The sequence below is a fragment of the Scyliorhinus canicula genome, chromosome 15, assembly GCF_902713615.1.
Source record: "Scyliorhinus canicula chromosome 15, sScyCan1.1, whole genome shotgun sequence".
Lineage (NCBI taxonomy): Eukaryota > Metazoa > Chordata > Chondrichthyes > Carcharhiniformes > Scyliorhinidae > Scyliorhinus > Scyliorhinus canicula.
Genome location: NC_052160.1, coordinates 25,383,959 through 25,402,861, shown reverse-complemented (window position 1 = coordinate 25,402,861; position 18,903 = coordinate 25,383,959). Strand labels below are relative to the sequence as shown.

The 18,903-nt window shown below is 48.0% G+C and overlaps 1 protein-coding gene across 1 annotated transcript in view; it reads right to left on the bottom strand.

Moving 5' to 3' along the window:
- cdr2a (cerebellar degeneration-related protein 2a) overlaps positions 1-17,225 on the bottom strand; it is a 31,057-nt gene extending 13,832 nt beyond the window's left edge. Inside the window, exons 1-2 of the mRNA XM_038820009.1 lie at positions 16,953-17,225; positions 8,834-8,946 (exon numbers count right to left, since the gene is read on the bottom strand). Coding sequence (XP_038675937.1) covers positions 8,834-8,946; positions 16,953-17,034 — 195 coding nt within the window. The 5' untranslated portion in view covers positions 17,035-17,225. The remainder of the gene's footprint in view (positions 1-8,833; positions 8,947-16,952) is intronic.
- Between the last annotated feature and the right edge of the window lie 1,678 nt (positions 17,226-18,903).

Sequence of the window (18,903 nt, the reverse complement as noted above, 5' to 3'; positions counted from 1 at the left end):
TTACAGCCAGGTAAACCCCCCCCCCCCCCCCCAGCCAGGTCACCTCCTCTCTTCTTCCCCCCCCCCCAATACAGCCAGGTCACCTTCTCCAACCCCCCCCCCTTACAGCCAGGTCACCATCTTCAACCCCCCCCCCCCCAAAGTCACCATCTTCAACCCCCCCCCCAGCCAGGTCACCTCCCCCCCCCCCCCCCCCCCCCTACAGCCATGCCACCTCCCTCCCCACCCCACCCACAGCCTGGTCTCCCCCCCCCCCCCCCCCCCTCCCAAGCCAGGTCACCTTCTCTCCTCTCCCCCCCCCCCCCCCCCCCCCCCCAGGAAACATCCATAAAACCAAAGCAGGAATGGTAACCGTGGCAATGTTTCTGGAGTAGCAATCCGGGGGTGTGGAATTACAGGGACAGGAGTTCAAATCCTATAACAGCAGGTGGGGAATTTAAATTTATTGATGAGATCAGCATTTTATTCTGACCGTGATGGTCCCAAAAACCCACCCGAGGAGGAATTCAGGTAATCTAACCTGGTCTGACTGACATGTCACTCCAGAACCACAATAATGTCGTTTACTCTTCTTTTTAAAGTAAATGAATACATTTATTTTTTCCAATTAAGCGGCAGTTTAGCGTGGCCAGTCCACCTACCCTGTATATCTTTGGGTAGTGGGGGTGAAACCCACACAAACAGAGGGAGAACTCCACACGGTCTGTGACCCAGGGCCAGGATCAAACCAGGGACCTCGGTGCCGTGAGGCAGCAGTGCAAACCACTGCGCCACCATGCTGCCCATAATGTGGTTTACTCTCAACTGCCCTCTGAAATGGTGCAGCAAGGCACTGCGCTGGATCACACTGCATCAGAAAAACAAGAACCGTGAGTGAACCACTGCAGTGGTTCAAGGTGGCATACATCAGCACCGACTAGAGGGCAGTTAGGTATGGGCAATAAATGCCACCCTTACCAGTGATGTTCATATCTCAAGAATGATTTAAAAATATGATCAGGGTGTTTGTATCATGTCTGTTTGTAGGATCTTGCTGTGCACAAATCAGCTGCTGTATCTTCTATGACACTTTAAAATAAGAACTGCTGCTTTGGCTGGACAGAGCTTTGAAATCTCCAAAATAAACAAACCCTGAAAAGACAAGTCTATTTCATTTCAGCCTTCGACCAGATTGCAACCAAAACCTTGTAGCAAGTGGACTTAGTGCAACGTGGAAACATTTAACCATCAGCTCTGCCCAACAAAATGATTGTGTCATCCCACATGTAACTCATTCTCATCACTAGACATTTGCACCCCCACTGCCCTATCTTTGCCCATTGCCAGGCGGAGTAAACATGAACTAACCAGTTCAAACATGTTGCATGAATTCAGAGCTTTAAAAAAAATTCTGCAAATTGTGGGATTTGGTTTCAGGCATTGGGCACATTGTAGCATCCGATTTAAACCCAAACAGTAACTTTCACTGCATCCGGTGGCGATTGTAAACTCCTAACCAACTCCATGCTCACAGTCTTACAATACGGAGCTAAACACGGGCAAGTTTTACATTTAGCCAGAAATCCGCAGACGGTCCAAAAGGACACACCCAGCACAGGAGTGAACCAAACCGCTGTCATTTGACCCCCACACAGTATCAGGGGAGCAGTTTATTAATAAAGAATCAAATGATTAAAGTGTTGGAGGGCATTTTGTGATACTGGACTATGATATAAATTATAGGTGGCCCTGTAACTACATTTGTGCTCCTATATTACTTTTGAATAATGCTGATGAAGGTACCCATTGGCTTAGATGCCTGTTTAGAAGAGTCAATTTGTAGAAATAGATAGTGTATACACAATGCTTGTTAATATCAGAAAAGACACAAATTGGCTGAACAAGCCACATTCCCTGTAAATTGTCTCATGAGACCCAAGCGTGGGTATGTATAGGGTGTCCCAACAGCCGCTGATTACAGCTTCACAGAACAAGACATGCAATGTATCCTTGATAAAGCTCAAGGGCTCCAGTTGCAGACAGGACATCATTATGTTAGTTTTGAATGACTTCTGTATGAAGTTAGGGGCGGGTAAGACAACACCCACTTTAACCATATATGTGATAACTGGGATGCTAGGAAAATTGATTGACTGCATGTAATAACGTGTGACGCGAATAAAGGTATGTATGTAAATGAGATTACAAACTGATTTTCGCTTTGAATCTGTATATTAACCCCTGCGAGCCTTAGCTCAAGTGGGAAAAGGTGCTATCCATGGCTGCGGAGTCTCAGGCCTTCTCTCCCAGAATTCTGACATAATAAACTGCTTTCTTTAAACTTATACTCAGGCCTTCGTGTGAATATTTTTACCTCTAACAAAAGCATCTCTATCAGAGTATGTGTATGTGCCTCCTGTTCAGTCAGCGATGCTAAACACACACAAAACACTGACTCCTGGACACATGGTTAGGTGTGAGAGAAATCAAGCGTGTATCTGTTAGATTCCAATGAGCTGTGAAACATTCAGAAACCCTGAGGAGTTGGTGAGTGCATTCAGGGTAGAGTCGAATTGCTATAATTGAGTCCTATTTTTACAACAAAAAAAAACAAGGAATAGGAGGGGCAGAGATTGCATGATCCAGAATCAAAAACAAAAGCCAGCCAAGAAGGTTTGCTTAATTATTGAGACTAGAGATAATTTAAAGATGACAGAAATAAAATAAGGGCACAGCAATCTAAAGATTAGATTTAATGTTGGCCTAGCTCAGTGGGTAACGCTCTGGTCTCTGAATCGGGAGGTCGAGTCCACTCCAGGACTTGAGCATAAAACTTAAGTACCCAGGAAGGACGGACCTGTTACCCCAGGCAGTTTGTGGAGGCTGAGACCTTGAACATTTTCAAGGCTGAGATCGATAGCTTTTAAATCTGCAGGGGAATTAAATGTTACAGAGACGGTAGTGAGTTTAGATCAGCCATGATCTTATTAACGGCAGAACTTAGAACAGTACAGCACAGAACAGGCCCTTCAGCCCTCAATGTTGTGCCGAGCAATGATCACCCTACTCAAACCCACGTATCCACCCTATACCCGTAACCCAACAACCCTTAACCTTACTTTTTAGGACACTACGGGCAATTTAGCATGGCCAATCCACCTAACCCGCACATCTTTGGACTGTGGGAGGAAACCGGAGCACCCGGAGGAAATCCACGCACACATGGGGAGGACGTGCAGACTCCGCACAGACAGTGACCCAGCCGGGAATCGAACCTGGGACCCTGGAGCTGTGAAGCATTTATGCTAACCACCATGCTACCATGCTGCCATGCAGAGCAAGCACTAAGGGCTGAATTGCCTACTGTTCCTATTTCTTATGGTCTGAGGGAGCGCGACGCTGTTAAATGAGCTGTATTTCAGATGGGACAGTAAACAGAGGCCCCATCTGCCCTCACAGTGGATGTAAAAGGTTCAAAGTCACTATTCAAAATGAGTCCTGGCCAACATTTATCCGTCAACCAACATCACCAAAAACAGAATATCTGCTGTCACATTTACTGCGAGAGAGCTTGCTGTGCACAAAATCTTTGCCTACATTAGAACAGTGACTACACACATTCTTCCCATGTCTGCATGGATCTCACGTCCACAACCCAAAAGATGTGCAGGGTAGGGAAGGTGGATTGACCACATTAAAATTGCCCCCTAATTGGAAAAAAGAATTGGGTATTAAAAAAAAAGAACAGCGACTACATTTAATTGACTGCAAAGCACTTTCAGACATCCTGCAGTTGTGAGCGGCGCTATTTAAATGCACGTTCTCTCATTCCATTTGTACCAATCATGTCACTTGACTGGTTTAATACAAAGTTCAGGGATCACAACAAATGCTCATTGTCAGAACAGAAAGAAAAACATCTTTCAGAATTCAGCAGAAACAGGAGTACATCACATTGCAGGAGCCCTCTGTAAGGTTCAGTTTGGTCCCCTACATTTTAGCTTAATCTCCCAAATTTATTGACTGAATCCAAGTTTCACCAGCTCCTGCAATGAGATTTGAACCCATGTCCCCAGACTTTTAGCCTGGGCCTCTGGATTACTAGTACAGCAACATTCAACACTTCTGAAGAAATAAGAATGCACCATGGAGATTCAAAATCAGCAGTTCCTGTTTACAAGACAGGTGCATTGACCTACTTCGCCACAGATGCCAAGCTGCTCCTATGCATTTTACGAGACAACAACACTAAATTCCAATCATTGAAGCCACCCTAGATCTCATGTGATTGAGGCTGCTGGCCCAGATCATGTACTTGCAAATGCCACGTATAATCAGAGAACAGTAAAATAACAGAGCTTAGCTTTACAACAGGATTCCAGCATTAACAATACGCATAACCTGCTGTCATATCTGGGCGCAACATTTAAAAACCATCCAAACATCAACTGCTTTGTCACAAAGCCACCATGTAAAGAGGAAATGGTCCAGCGATCCCAGGGAGCTCCAACCCCCAGATTCAGCAACACATCTCTCGATGTGCTGCGCAATGCAGTGGATACCTCGAGGGGCCATGGAATGAAACAAGGAGGCAGAGTCATGTTACCAATGCTGCATTGGAGGAAGTAGCCGGGGTGGCCAGCGTCCACAGCCTCCACTCGAGGGCTGCAGTGCTAGAAACTGATGAATGACCTCACCCATGTCACCAGGGTAAGAGAACGCTCATCTGATCACACTCACCGAATGGTAAAGTAGACATGGGCCTCAGTGGAAAGGCAGCTGCGTGGCCCATGTATAAAATAGCTGCTCAATGTGGCAAGATGATGTTTCATAGCCCCACTCAGTCCATCTAGTCTGCAGGTGGAGAGGCCACTACGGCTCCCTGTCCCTTCCACACAGAGTTCAGGCGCCGTCTGGGTTGCGGGGGGGTTGGCTCGGCGTAGAGAGCACCAGCAAGCCTATCCTCCATGAGCCTGATCCTTCTATTTGCCTCTGGAGGGCGATGTGCCAAAACCCTTGCGGACAACCTGCAGTGCACTAATCACATGGCTCACAATCCAGTGGCGTAGCCATCTGGGATGGCCACTTCCAGAATACAAAATGGATGATCGCAATGACTGTAGGGAACTATGGACAATGTTAAGAAAGCAAGCAGGCACAGAGCCTGTATGCATATTGAAGAAACAGCTCCCAGACGGGAATGAAACTGTAGGGCGATTAACATATTGATGGCCCATCACAGGGAACAAAGGAAAGACACTCAAGCAACCAATCTAGCTCCAGACACCCCGGCGGCAGTTCCCCAAACCGAAAGCATAAACAAAACAAGGCCAACGGCCACCTAGGACACATCCAGCCATCAGGGCACCCACCCCTTTATTGGTCTAGATCAATACCAGTGATCAAGATGTGGCCCAATTAAATGTGGCCAAGTTTAAGGCCCGCCCAAAAGTGTGCGAAGCCCCTTCGGGTATAAGAAGAAACCCCCGCGAGAGAATCGCTCTCTTGGACTCGGCTCTCGAAGCGGAGAGACCCGTCCACCAGCTGCACCAGAAGCAAGTAGGTCTACGGTCAACGCTCGCTACCAGACAGACGCCCTTAGCTGTTCTCCTGTACCACTTCGAACCCAATGACCTCAGATCCGAACAATGGCCATTGTTCCTCCGAAGTTAAGTATAGGCGTTAGCGTTAGAGATAGTTTAGTTTGTAGTACTTTGTGCATGAGTAGATCTTACTACGTGTGTAAATAAATAGTATTGACTTTGAACTAACTAACTGGTGCATTGGCTCTTTGATCAGTATTCAGGTTTGAATCTTGTGGCGGTATCGAGAGATACCTGGCGACTCTAGAGCAAAACATAATTAGGATTAAAGAAGGCGACCATATTGACAACCAAATAAATATAGCAACAGTGGGTTATTTGTAAGACTGGGAGCACAAGATTGATACCTGCAACCCAATCGCTCAAAGCCCCATCTTCTGTTTGCACAGGGGCGGTTGTGGCAAAAACTGTAGAGCGCGCGAGCGAGAACCTTAAGAGTTCGAGGAGGGGGGCAGCCCAGCTGGCAGGGGAGGAACTGGGCTGGGCCTATGCAGACGGTTGGCAGGATGGCCTCCATTAGGATCCGTGCATAATGTAGTCACACAGAAACACATGGGCCATGCATCCCTCCATGGTGGAGGCAGTCCATGCAGTCATTTGCTCTCTCCTCTCTCACTTGCAGATGCCAGCAGCAAGAGGGAAAGGCCAGAAGAAGAAACCGCATCCAGCAGGTTCTCCAGCCCACAGAGGAGCCGAGGACACGGCACGATGGCACAGTGGTTAGCACTGCTGCCTCACAGCACCAGGGACCCGGGTTAAATGGCGCTGTGAAGCAATAGTGCCGCCAAATTGCCCCTTAGTGTCCAAAAGCGTTAAGGTGGGGCTACTGGGATAGAGTAGGCCCATGTAGGGTGCTATCTCAGAGGGTCAGTGAAGATTCGATGGAGCGAATGGCCTCCTTCTGCACAGTAGCATTTCTATTCTTCTGCTATGATATTTGGGAGGAGAAAGAAAGTGCACCTATACAGCAGTCACCTGCATCCTTCACGCAGTCCAGAGGCACACACCTCAGTGCATGCTACATCTAGTCCAAGCAAGGTCTGACATTCTGGTGGTCACCACAGACACGTGCCTCCAGCCGGAGGAGGCAGAATCAGCCAAGCTCACCGGGATCCGGAAGACTGTTGGGGAAGAGGGATCTGTGACACCAGAATTGGATGACAAGCCTCTGGGATCAAGTGTGCATGAAATGCTGCGAGAGGCGGGGGAGACATCAGGCAGAGGCAGCACGGTGTCACAGTAGTTAGCACTGCTGTCTCATGGTGCCAAGGTCCCAGGTTTGATCCCGTAAAAAAAAAAGGAGGCACATGAGCAGAGGAGTCCTTCAGAATCCCCCTTGCCTGTGACCTCTTCAACTTCATCCTCTGTGACCACGAGAGGAAGCTACCCCACAGCAAGTAGGCTCGGCAGTCCGGAGGATGGCTACCAAAGCCTCCAAGGTTATCCTAGACAAGGCGACCTGGTCAGCAGGCTGCCTCCGCCCCTGTTGCAGATGTCAGACGAGCACCTAGAAGAGCTGAACCTTTGCCCTTCACCTGCCAATCTGTTGAAACACCCTCGCATTGTCAGTACTAAACGCTGGGGTTCCCCAGCAATTGTCCAGTTGAGCTGACCTGCCATGCCGCCCACCCCTGCTGTCCCAACTCTCATGCAGTACTTCAAGATCTCCACCTTGAGGCAGCTGCAAGCAGACATGCTACAAGTGGCTTTTCAAGTAGAGTCTGACACCTTCCAACCTACTCCCTACCCCCCATCATAACCATCCCTCCATTGTGACCTTTGACCTCACCAGTCCTTCAACTCAATCAGGTGAATATCTGCATCCCTTACCTTCCCAAGGAGCCCACACTTCCCAAGGAGCCCACTAGTCATGACAATGGGCATTCCCCACTTATCCTGCTAACCCCAGAATCCGATTTTACTCCACTGTCCCCACAGCCCCATCATTACAAGATCCTCACCCTCCTATCCTGCTGGCTCCCACTGCCCCCAATAACCCTCACCATCCTTTCCAATCAACAATTCCCTCAATATGCCCCCAGGGACCCCTTTCCTCCGTATCTAATCCCCCCATCCCACTGCCGCCCAACAGCACCTTCTGCAGCTGCCCACCAGCAGCGTAACAACCCCCCCCCCCACCACCACTGGAAGCTCCAATAGCATCACGTTCCCATGTCCTGGAAGCTCCTGCAGCGCGAAGATCCACATCCTGGAATCTCCTGCAGCCGACCGCTGCACCTGATGTTCCAGGGTCCAAGGTCGCTGGAGGCCTCCATTCTCCACTAACCACCCCAGACGAATCCCAACATATTCAGTTCATGTTGGGCCAGATGTGTGCTGATCAGTGTGATCTCCCACTGGTGGCAATGGGGTGCAATTCCTGCATCTCATTAATGGGATGCAAAATGGCTTCACGCTGGCCTCTGGCAGGAATGGCAAACCGTCATGGTGGATGGGACTGCATGTTCCCACTGTCAATTCACACCAGCAGTCAACTGATTTCATCCCCTCCCTCCTCCAATTACACCCTGCCGTTGGGACTGGAAAATCCCACCCAAACAGTTACATGATGGAGGCACAGAAACAAGTTCACACTTTTGATCGAGTTTTGCTAGGCACGGGCATTAAGAGATACAGCACCACAGCAGACAAGATACATGATCTAATTGAATGGCAGACAGAACAGGTTGGAGGGGCTGAACGGCCTCCTTCAGTTCCTGAATTTCCAGGTCTGTATTAGCCTCAGCCAGAAGAATAATTGGCCTCAATACATCTGGTTGAAGGAGTGGGGCAACAAGGCAGATTAGTTACCTGGCAACTACTCAGTGATACATGCTGGAGTGTGCATGCACATAGGATGGTGCATAGCTGTGGTGCCCGCCTCGATGTAGATAGCCTGCCAATGTTTTAGGAATGGACAAAATAAATGTTGGCTTTGAAAGTGACACCCATATCCCATGAATGGATAATAAAGTCACACTTTCAGATGAAACAGTTGGCAATAAAAGAGCAGAGATCATTGAAACGCTTGATAAGACTTTCCTTCTGAAATTCACCCATACAGAAAAGGTTTGTTAAGAACACAAGACAACATAAGTGCAAACATTAAGCAATCTCTTGTCCTATGTTTTATGCTCACAAGAGTACGTACAGCTGATTTGATAGCAGAAGCATTCACTCCTTCAAACACAGATTTGCATTTTGCTTTCTTTCACAACCATTGAGATGAAAATGCAGAGTCCACCTCTCACCTCAATCTCTTGGAGTTGCTCCTGATTGGTGCCATACATTTGTTGAAGGGCTTCCTCCAACTCCGTATTACGATCCAACAAAGTTTTTCCTAATTCAGCTGCCAGGTGTAGGTCTAGAAATGAAGAAAAAGCAGTTTAATCCTCAAGGAGGTTCCAGATACAGGGGAGCAAGGCCATTTCAGCCCCTCACAACTCATCAACCATGAACATTTACTCATTCTCCCCCCATCTCCAGAATGGCAGTAACTGGCATGCTAGCATTGGCCTCTCAGATCGCCCACAGCTAATGAGGAAGATAGCTATCCCTGCAAAATATCAATGGTGTCAGCCATGATTCTGTTGGTAGCACTCTTGCTGGAGACAGAAGGTTGTGGGTTCAAGGCCTGCTCCAGTGACTTCAGCACATAACCAGTGCAGTACTTAAGGAGTGGCTGTGTGTTGCATTGGACATTAAACCTCCCTTGTGGCAAGAATAGATGGAACTATTCAAAGAGGGAAGTTGGGCAATACTTACCTCTCAACTAACATCACTGGAAGGAAAGCAAGATGACCTAATCGCAGACCACATTGTTGTTTGATGTAATTCGCTTGCTCAATTCTATTCATTCCAACTTTGAAACTATCTCATTTGCTGGAGAAAAAACAAGGCCGTGGAACATCCAACGATCATGAAAAGCACCAGATAAACACACAAATCTTTTCCTTTCACCAGTGATATTAAAACTGAAGAAATGTGAAGCATCTTAAGAGAAGCTGTCAGACTATGTAAAGACATTGATTTCAACAGCAAACCACAGCAAATCCATTAACTGCAACACTGAAGCATCCAAATGTATGGCACCAATCATTGGTTTTTGCACTGAGTGCTGAGCTTGTGGCATTTGAGTGCTACAGTGAGAGTTTGGTGACTGAGGGAGTTAGGTGAGGAGGGAGTAAGGTACTCCTTTCATTTAATTTCCTATATTTATCAAAGAGCGTGAAGGGAACCAGGAGTTTAGAGTACAGCTGACTGGGAGCAGAGTCGGAGGGCGGAGGTCCAGTTGGTCCACAGGGCAGCTAATTCTGTAAAGTAAGAGGGGATGGAGGCTAGGGCAGTTGCATGCTCCTCCTGTAGGATGTGGGTGGTGAGGGATATCACTGGTGTCCCCGCTGACTATACCTGCGGGAAGTGCACCCAACTCCAGCTCCTCAGAGACCGTGTTAAGGTACTGGAGCTGGAGCTGGATGAACTTCGGATCATCCGGGAGGCAGAGGGGGTCATAGAGAAGAGTTACAGGGAGGTAGCCACACCAAAGGTACTGGACAAGAGTAGCTGGGTTACAGTCAGGGGAAAGAAAACTAACAGGCAGACAGTGCAGGGATCCCTCGTGGCCATTCCCCTTCAAAACAAGTATACCGTTTTGGATGCTGTTGGGGGGGATGACCTACCGGGGGAAGGCCCCAGCGGCCAGGTCTCTGGCACTGAGTCTGGCTCTGGGGCTCAGAAGGAAAGGGGGGAGCATAGAAAAGCAATAGTAATAGGAGATTCAATGGTTAGGGGAATAGATAGGAGATTCTGTGGTCGCGAGCGAGACTCCCGAAAGGTATGTTGCCTCCCGGGTGCCAGGGCCAGGGATGTCTCTGATCGTGTCTTCAGGATCCTGAAGGGGGAGGGTGAGCAGCCAGAAGTCGTGGTGCACATTGGTACCAACGATGTAGGTAGGAAAAAGGGTGTGGAGGTAATAAACAAGTTTAGGGAGTTAGGCTGGAAGTTAAGGGCCAGGACAGACAGAGTTGTCATCTCTGGTTTGTTGCCGGTGCCACGTGATAGCGAGGCTAGGAATAGGGAGAGTGCAGTTGAACACGTGGCTGCAGGAATGGTGTAGGAGGGAGGGCTTCAGGTATTTGGATAATTGGAGCGCATTCTGGGGAAGGTGGGACCTGTACAAGCAGGACGGGTTGCATCTGAACCAGAGGGGCACCAATATCCTGGGGGGGAGGTTTTCTAGTACTCTTCGGGAGGGTTTAAACTAATTTGGCAGGGGAATGGGAACCGGATCTGTAGTCCAGCAACTAAGGTAGACGATAGTCAGGACGCCAAAGCACGTAGTGATGCAGTGGGGAAGGTAACAATGACAAAGGAGAGTACTTGCAGGCAAGGAGATGGGTTGAAGTGTGTATACTTTAATGCAAGAAGCATCAGGAATAAGGTGGGTGAACTTAATGCATGGATCGGTACTTGGGACTACGATGTGGTGGCCATCACGGAAACCTGGATAGAAGAGGGGCAGAAATGGTTGTTGGAGGTCCCTGGTTATAGATGTTTCAACAAGATTAGGGAGGATGGTAAAAGAGGTGGGGGGGTGGCATTGTTAATTAGAGATAGTATAACAGCTGCAGAAAGGCAGTTCGAGGGGGATCTGCCTACTGAGGTAATATGGGTTGAAGTTAGAAATAGGAAAGGAGCAGTCACCTTGTTGGGAGTGTTCTATAGGCCCCCCAATAGCAGCAGAGATGTGGAGGAACAGATTGGGAAACAGATTCTGGAAAGGTGCAGAAGTCACAGGGTAGTAGTCATGGGCGACTTCAACTTCCCAAACATTGAGTGGAAACTCTTTAGATCAAATAGTTTGGATGGGGTAGTGTTTGTGCAGTGTGTCCAGGAAGCTTTCTAACACAGTATGTAGATTGTCCGACCAGAGGGGAGGCCATATTGGATTTAGTACTTGGTAATGAACCAGGGCAGGTGATAGATTTGTTAGTGGGGGAGCATTTTGGAGGTAGTGACCACAATTCTCTGACTTTCACTTTAGTAATGGAGAGGGATAGGTGCGAGCAACAGGGCAAGGTTTATAATTGGGGGAAGGGTAAATACAATGCTGTCAGACAAGAATTGAAGTGCAGAAGTTGGGAACATAGGCTGTCAGGGAAGGACACAAGTGAAATGTGGAACTTGTTCAAGGATCAGGTACTGCGTGTCTTTGATATGTATGTCCCTGTCAGGCAGGGAAGAGATGGTCGAGTGAGGGAACCATGGTTGACAAGAGAGGTTGAATGTCTTGTTAAGAGGAAGAAGGAGACTTATGTAAGGCTGAAGAAACAAGGTTCAGACAGTGCGCTGGAGGGATACAAGATAGCCAGGAGGGAACTGAAGAAAGGGATTAGGAGAGCTAAGAGAGGGCATGAAAAATCTTTGGCGGGTAGGATCAAGGAAAACCCCAAGGCCTTTTACACATACGTGAGAAATATGAGAATGACTAGAGTGAGAGTAGGTCCGATTAAGGACAGTAGCGGGAGATTGTGTATTGAGTCTGAAGAGATAGGAGAGGCCTTGAACAAGTATTTTTCTTCAGTATTTACAAATGAGAGGGGCCATATTGTTGGAGAGGACAGCGTGAAGCAGACTGATAAGCTTGAGGAGATACTTGTCAGGAAGGAAGATGTGTTGCGCGTTTTGAAAAACTTGAGGATAGACAAGTCCCCCGGGCCTGACGGGATATATCCAAGGATTCTCTGGGAAGCAAGAAATGAAATTGCAGAGCCGTTGGCAATGATCTTTTCGTCCTCGCTGTCAACAGGGGTGGTACCAGAGGATTGGAGAGTGGCGAATGTCGTGCCCCTGTTCAAAAAAGGGAATAGGGATAACCCTGGGAATTACAGGCCAGTTAGTCTTACTTCGGTGGTAGGCAAAGTAATGGAAAGGGTACTGAGGGATAGGATTTCTGAGCATCTGGAAAGGCATTGCTTGATTAGGGATAGTCAGCACGGATTTGTGAGGGGTAGGTCTTGCCTTACAAGTCTTATTGAATTCTTTGAGGAGGTGACCAAGCATGTGGATGAAGGTAAAGCAGTGGATGTAGTGTACATGGATTTTAGTAAGGCATTTGATAAGGTTCCCCATGGTAGGCTTATGCAGAAAGTAAGGAGGCATGGGATAGTGGGAAATTTGGCCAGTTGGATAACAAACTGGCTAACCGATAGAAGACAGAGAGTTGTGGTGGATGGCAAATATTCAGCCTGGAGCCCAGTTATCAGTGGCGTACCGCAGGGATCAGTTCTGGGTCCTCTGCTGTTTGTGATTTTCATTAACGACTTGGATGAGGGAGTTGAAGGGTGGGTCAGTAAATTTGCAGATGATACGAAGATTGGTGGAGTTGTGGATAGTGAGGAGGGCTGTTGTCGGCTTCAAAGAGACATAGATAGAATGCAGAGCTGGGCTGAGAAGTGGCAGATGGAGTTTAACCCTGACAAGTGTGAGGTTGTCCATTTTGGAAGGACAAATCTGAATGCGGAATACAGGGTTAATGGTAGGGTTCTTGGCAATGTGGAGGAGCAGAGAGATCTTGGGGTCTATGTTCATTGTTCTTTGAAAGTTGCCACTCAAGTGGATAGAGCTGTGAAGAAGGCCTATGGTGTGCTAGCGTTCATTAGCAGAGGGATTGAATTTAAGAGCCGTGAGGTGATGATGCAGCTGTACAAAACCTTGGTCAGGCCACATTTGGAGTACTGTGTGCAGTTCTGGTCACCTCATTTTAGGAAGGATGTGGAAGCTTTGGAAAAGGTGCAAAGGAGATTTACCAGGATGTTGCCTGGAATGGAGAGTAGGTCATACGAGGAAAGATTGAGGGTGTTAGGCCTTTTCTCATTAGAACGGAGAAGGATGAGGGGCGACTTGATAGAGGTTTATAAGATGATCAGGGGAATAGATAGAGTAGACAGTCAGAGACTTTTTCCCCGGGTGGAACACACCATTACAAGGGGACATAAATTTAAGATAAATGGTGGAAGATATAGAGGGGATGTCAGAGGTAGGTTCTTTACCCAGAGAGTAGTGGGGGCATGGAATGCACTGCCTGTGGTAGTAGTTGAGTCGGAAAATTTATGGACCTTCAAGCGGCTATTGGATAGGTACTTGGATTAGGGTAGAATAAGGGAGTGTAGGTTAACTTCTTAAGGGCAGCACGGTAGCATTGTGGATAGCACAATTGCTTCACAGCTCCAGGGTCCCAAGTTCGATTTCGACTTGGGTCACTGTCTGTGTGGAGTCTGCACATCCTCCCCGTGACTGCGTGGGTTTCCTCCGGGTACTCCGGTTTCCTCCCACAGTCCAAAGATGTGCAGGTTGGGTGGATTGGCCATGACAAATTGTCCAAAATTCTATGATTAACCTAGGACAAAAGTTCGGCGCAACATCGTGGGCCGAAGGGCCTGTTCTGTGCTGTATTTCTCTATCTCTATCTATCTCTAAATAGGCAGACAGGCAGATAGTAAAACAACAGCAAGATACTGGAAGCGCAAAATAAAAACAGAAAATGCTGGAAATACTCAGCAGGTCTGGGAGCATCTGTGGAAAGACAGTTATACATAAACTTTAACTTCTTTCTCTTGCCACTGGAGCAGTGCGTGCACAATATTTCCAAACAGTTTCTGCTTTTATGACTGACCAAATGGAATTAGGTCAAATGCAGAAGTTACAGCTCCCAGTCTTTCAAAATTACTCCTCACAAGAATGTTTAGCAATTTGTGCTTATAGCCGATCAAACATACAATCAGGAGGAATATTAATCTTGAGAACGCTCGACTTTCCCACGCCGACAACCCAAAGTAAAATCAGCTTTGGAACCTCCAGGGTTAACTATCAGGGTCATTGCAGACATTATCACAAGGAGAGACACATGTGGTTGACTGGCTTTGTACAGCATCAGTACCGTGTACAACTCCTCATAGATGTTATATTCTTTTATTCTGTTACTTAGTTTTTCACTAGCTGTTTTTAATTGCCTTGCCTCGTTGCCTAGACATTGGCAGTGTGGAGTACTCAAATTACTTCACCAGCCCTCGGGAGTCTCCCTGGGTTAATCCAATTCAATAGGAGGAAGCAACAAAGAAGCTGAGAATCCATGTTGAGAAGACAGTTCACTCAACATCCGAGCCTTTTACACATTATTCAGCAGATCTTAATGCTCACTCCTAGTTGGATTCAAAAGCTTCCCCTTCTCTTCCCAATTTAAAATGGATTTTTGAGAGAAAATTTCTTTAACTGCATGCGTCCCAGGGCAAGTGAGGCAAACACCAACCCGGGTACACCTCCTGACCGTGCATGTGTGGGTGGATCAGGTCAACAGCAGGCAGAATCTCCATCGCAAAGGTTCGCGTTTGAAAGACAACCCTCGTGGACGAGGGAGAGAAGAGAGAATCAGCAGAACCTAGGGACAAAATCTGGGCATTAACAGAGGAGATGCCCCAGAACCGTTACACTTAATAAAATAAAACAATAATAATCTTTATTGTCAGAAGTAGGTTTACATTAACACTGCAATGAAGTTACTGTGAAAAGCCGCTAGTCGCAACATTTTGGCGCCTGTTCGGGTACACGGAGGGAGAATTCAGAATGTCCAATTCACCTAACAGCGCATCTTTTGGGACTTGTAATATCTGACCCTTGCAAGTGATATACACGATCTGATCTGACCGGTTGAACACATTTAAATTGATGTAGGAGCACATCTTCGCAAGGATCTAATCCGCTCCTTTCCAAATATTCCAATTATTTCTGATTTGTACAGCAGCTCATTGCAAATTGTCAAAACACTTCAGACTGATGGTATATTACTCGAGCAATGACAAACCTGCCCACAAACAGTAGCAATTGTTAGTGCACAAGGTAAAGAGAAAGCTTAATAGAGGGGTTTCCAGGTGTGTTTGATAAGAGTAAATAAGGAGAGATGATTTTCAGTGACCAGAGGACACAGATTCAAAGTAATCAGCAAAAGGGGCCAGAGGGCGAAATTCTTTCTCTACAGCAGCAGCTCTCCATCTCTGGAGATGTTGTGATGGGGAGTACACTGCCTGGAAACAGATTCAACTCTGAAATTCTTGAAGGGGAGAATTTTGAAAGGCTGCGGAAAAACACCTGCTCTAATTGCTCTTTGAAAAGAGCCAGCACAGGAACAAAGGGGCAAACGGCCTCTGTCCACACTGGCCCGCCTTGCAGTGAAGGCTTCATCAAAAGGGGCTGGTTTAGCTCACCAGGCTAAATCACTGGCTTTTAAAGCAGGCCAGCAGCACGGTTCGATTCCCGTACCAGCCTCCCCGGACAGGCGCCGGAATGTGGCGACTAGGGGCTTTTCACAGTAACTTCATTGAAGCCTACTCGTGACAATAAGCGATTATTATTTTTCATTTCATTCATTCGCCTGCAGCCACCCCCTCACTCTGCCAGCCTGCACTGCCCTGCCCAGGAGCCAGCTCCAAAGCTAAACAAGTGCACAAAGACGGTACCAACTTTTAGTCAGTCATTCTCAGAGCGGGATGCAGATAAGGGAGGGAGGGGATCATTTTCCATGAGAGAGAACACAAATTACAGTGGGTTCAGCCAGTCACTGGGGCATCGTTTCCATGGAGACCTTTCTCTCCAAGGCAAGACACTGAGAAAAGGCGCGCTGGGCGCGAGAGAGAGAGAATTCCATCCCACACACACAGAGAGCGCGCGGGGTCTGGGAGAGCTGCTCGTTCCAGAGTCTTTATCCCTCACCCCACCTGCACAGTCCTCGCAGCCGGATTGTTGGGGGTCAGCGGGAGTTGAAAGATGATGTTTGAAATGCAATTCGCCTGGAAACGTTGTCTTTGTCCCGGCGACACACCAATTCAACTTACTGCCGAAGAAAAGATTCGCAACCGGGGCTAGGGGGAAAACGAGCAGCGGGAGTGGGACTGGACAGCACCTCACGGGCTAGGACAGACACGATCGGCCGAATGGCCCCCGTCCGCGCTGCACACACATCGATTAAACTGGGGCTGTTCAGAAAAATACAACGTTTGATCGATGATTACAGGCTGGGGGACAAATAACTTCCTTTGCCTTAAGAAAGCCAGACAGCGCGGGGTGGGTAGGGCTCGGTTTCCTTTCACCCCGGTGCACAGCAGAGTATGATTAAGAGACCAATGCGCCGGGAAGGTCACAGATTAAATCGTGAACCGTCTCCCTTTCCACAGGTGCTGCCTGTGCTTCCAGCATTTTCTGGTTTTTAACTTCATGTTGGCAGTATTTTGGAATAAGAAAGGCAGCGGGATAAAGCAGGCAGCGTGTAGCCGCTACTGCCTGTCAACCCACAGGCGCGCCTTTAAACTTTAAACTCACCGTGCTCCATATTCTGCTGCTGCTGGTACCACGGTTCCTCCTCCCGGAGTTCAAAATCTTCAATTATACTGTCAGTTAGCATTTTGCTTAATTTTCTTTGCGGTGCCGACTTTTGAAGAGAAAAGGATAATAAGGTGCCTTGCCCTCCTCCGGCTGCTGGCGCTCAGTTTGGATGCTATTGCATCAATTATTCCTTGTCTCTGGCTCCATCCAGGCAACGTGGCACTGGGCGCCTGCAGCCAGCTGCTGACTGAGCTGCAAACTGGGGGATTCCGCCTGGGCCGCCGGAGGCCCCGCCCACTCCGCGTCACCTTCAATGTAACAATTCAAACGACAGCCAATCACCAGCCCGCAACCCCACGTGATTGGCAGCGACCTTTTTTGTGTTGTCGGCTTAAACTTCAGCAGGGCAAGGGCGAAGTAGGCAATCATCAGAAAGATTTATCAATGAATCGCTGCCCTTACTGTAAATAACCTGTTATTGTTTTATTACTCCTCCGGTCGTTCAGCTGCACTGGGATCTATACTCGGGTGTGGTGTGGTGATGCTGACCAATGTTTTATTCGGAGTTTTCTTTCCATTCAGGCAAGCCCAACACTTGTTAGCCATCTCTTAATTGTTCTTTGAGAAGGTGGTGGAGAGCCATCTTTTTGAACCGCTGCCTTACTGTGCTTTAGGAAGTGGGGGTTCCAAGATTTTGGCATGATAACAAGAAATGGGGATATGGTCCCAAGGCAGAGTGGTGTGTGACTTGGAGGGGAATGGTCAGGTGGTGGTGTCCTGATACACCTGCTGCTCTTGTCTTTCTCAGTGGCAGGGGATGCAAGTTTGGAAGGTGCTGTCAAAGGAACATTGGCAAGGGCAGCACGATGGCACAGTGGTTGGCCCTGCTGCCTACGGCACAGAGGATCCAGTTTCGATCCTGGCCCCGGGTCACTGAGTGGAGTTTGCACATTCTCCCCATGCCTCCATGGGCTTCATCCCCACAAGCCAAAGATAGAACATAGAACATAGAACATAGAACAGTACAGCACAGAACAGGCCCTTCGGCCCTCGATGTTGTGCCGAGCCATGATCACCCTACTCAAACCCACGTATCCACCCTATACCCGTAACCCGTAGCATTTATGCTAACCACCATGCTACCGTGTTGCCCTGAATCATGAATGAGGAATTGTACAGCACATAAAATGTTTTGCACAACCATTATGATGCCTTGGTCACTTCCTTTCGCAATGCGAGCTGACCCCCAGATCCTTTACCCATCTCGCCAGGCAACCCCCACACCCCTACAGCGCTCACCTACCCTCCAGCTGTGGACATGTCCCTGGAGCTGTGTCCCATCGCCTGGGTGTTTCGGATGTTGTCTGCGGCATGTGGTATTGCCTCCCAGTGTTCAGGGATCAAGGTGCTATTGGAAGGCTAGGCAATGACTCCCACATGCTACATGGCCCACCCACTCATGGGAATCCACTTGGCATGTGTCAAGTGCTCACTTATCCATAATTTCCAATTCCCTATTAGCGATAACCTTCAGCCGCGCAGCCAGAATCCTCAGCAGTCATAGAACATACAGTGCAGAAGGAGGCTATTGGTTAGGTGGATTGACCACACTAAATTGCCCCTAAATTGGGGGAAAAAAATTGGCTTCTCCAAATTTATTTTAAAAAAGGAACTTTGGCAAATTGCTGCAGTGCAGCTTGCAAATGGTGCACACCTAGCAAGAGCCAATTGGTGGATGTTTAAGGCGGATGGAATGCTAATCATACATTTATTACGTGGAATTCAAAGATATTGAAACCAGTGATTAGGATTCAGAAGTGGCTCGGTGGGTCGCACTCTTACCTCTAAGGTGGTGGCTTCAAGTCCCACTCCAGAGATTGGACTTGGAGGTCCAGGTCTGGCCAGGCCATGAAGCTGCTTCCTACCTATCTCTCTACCATAGTCTACT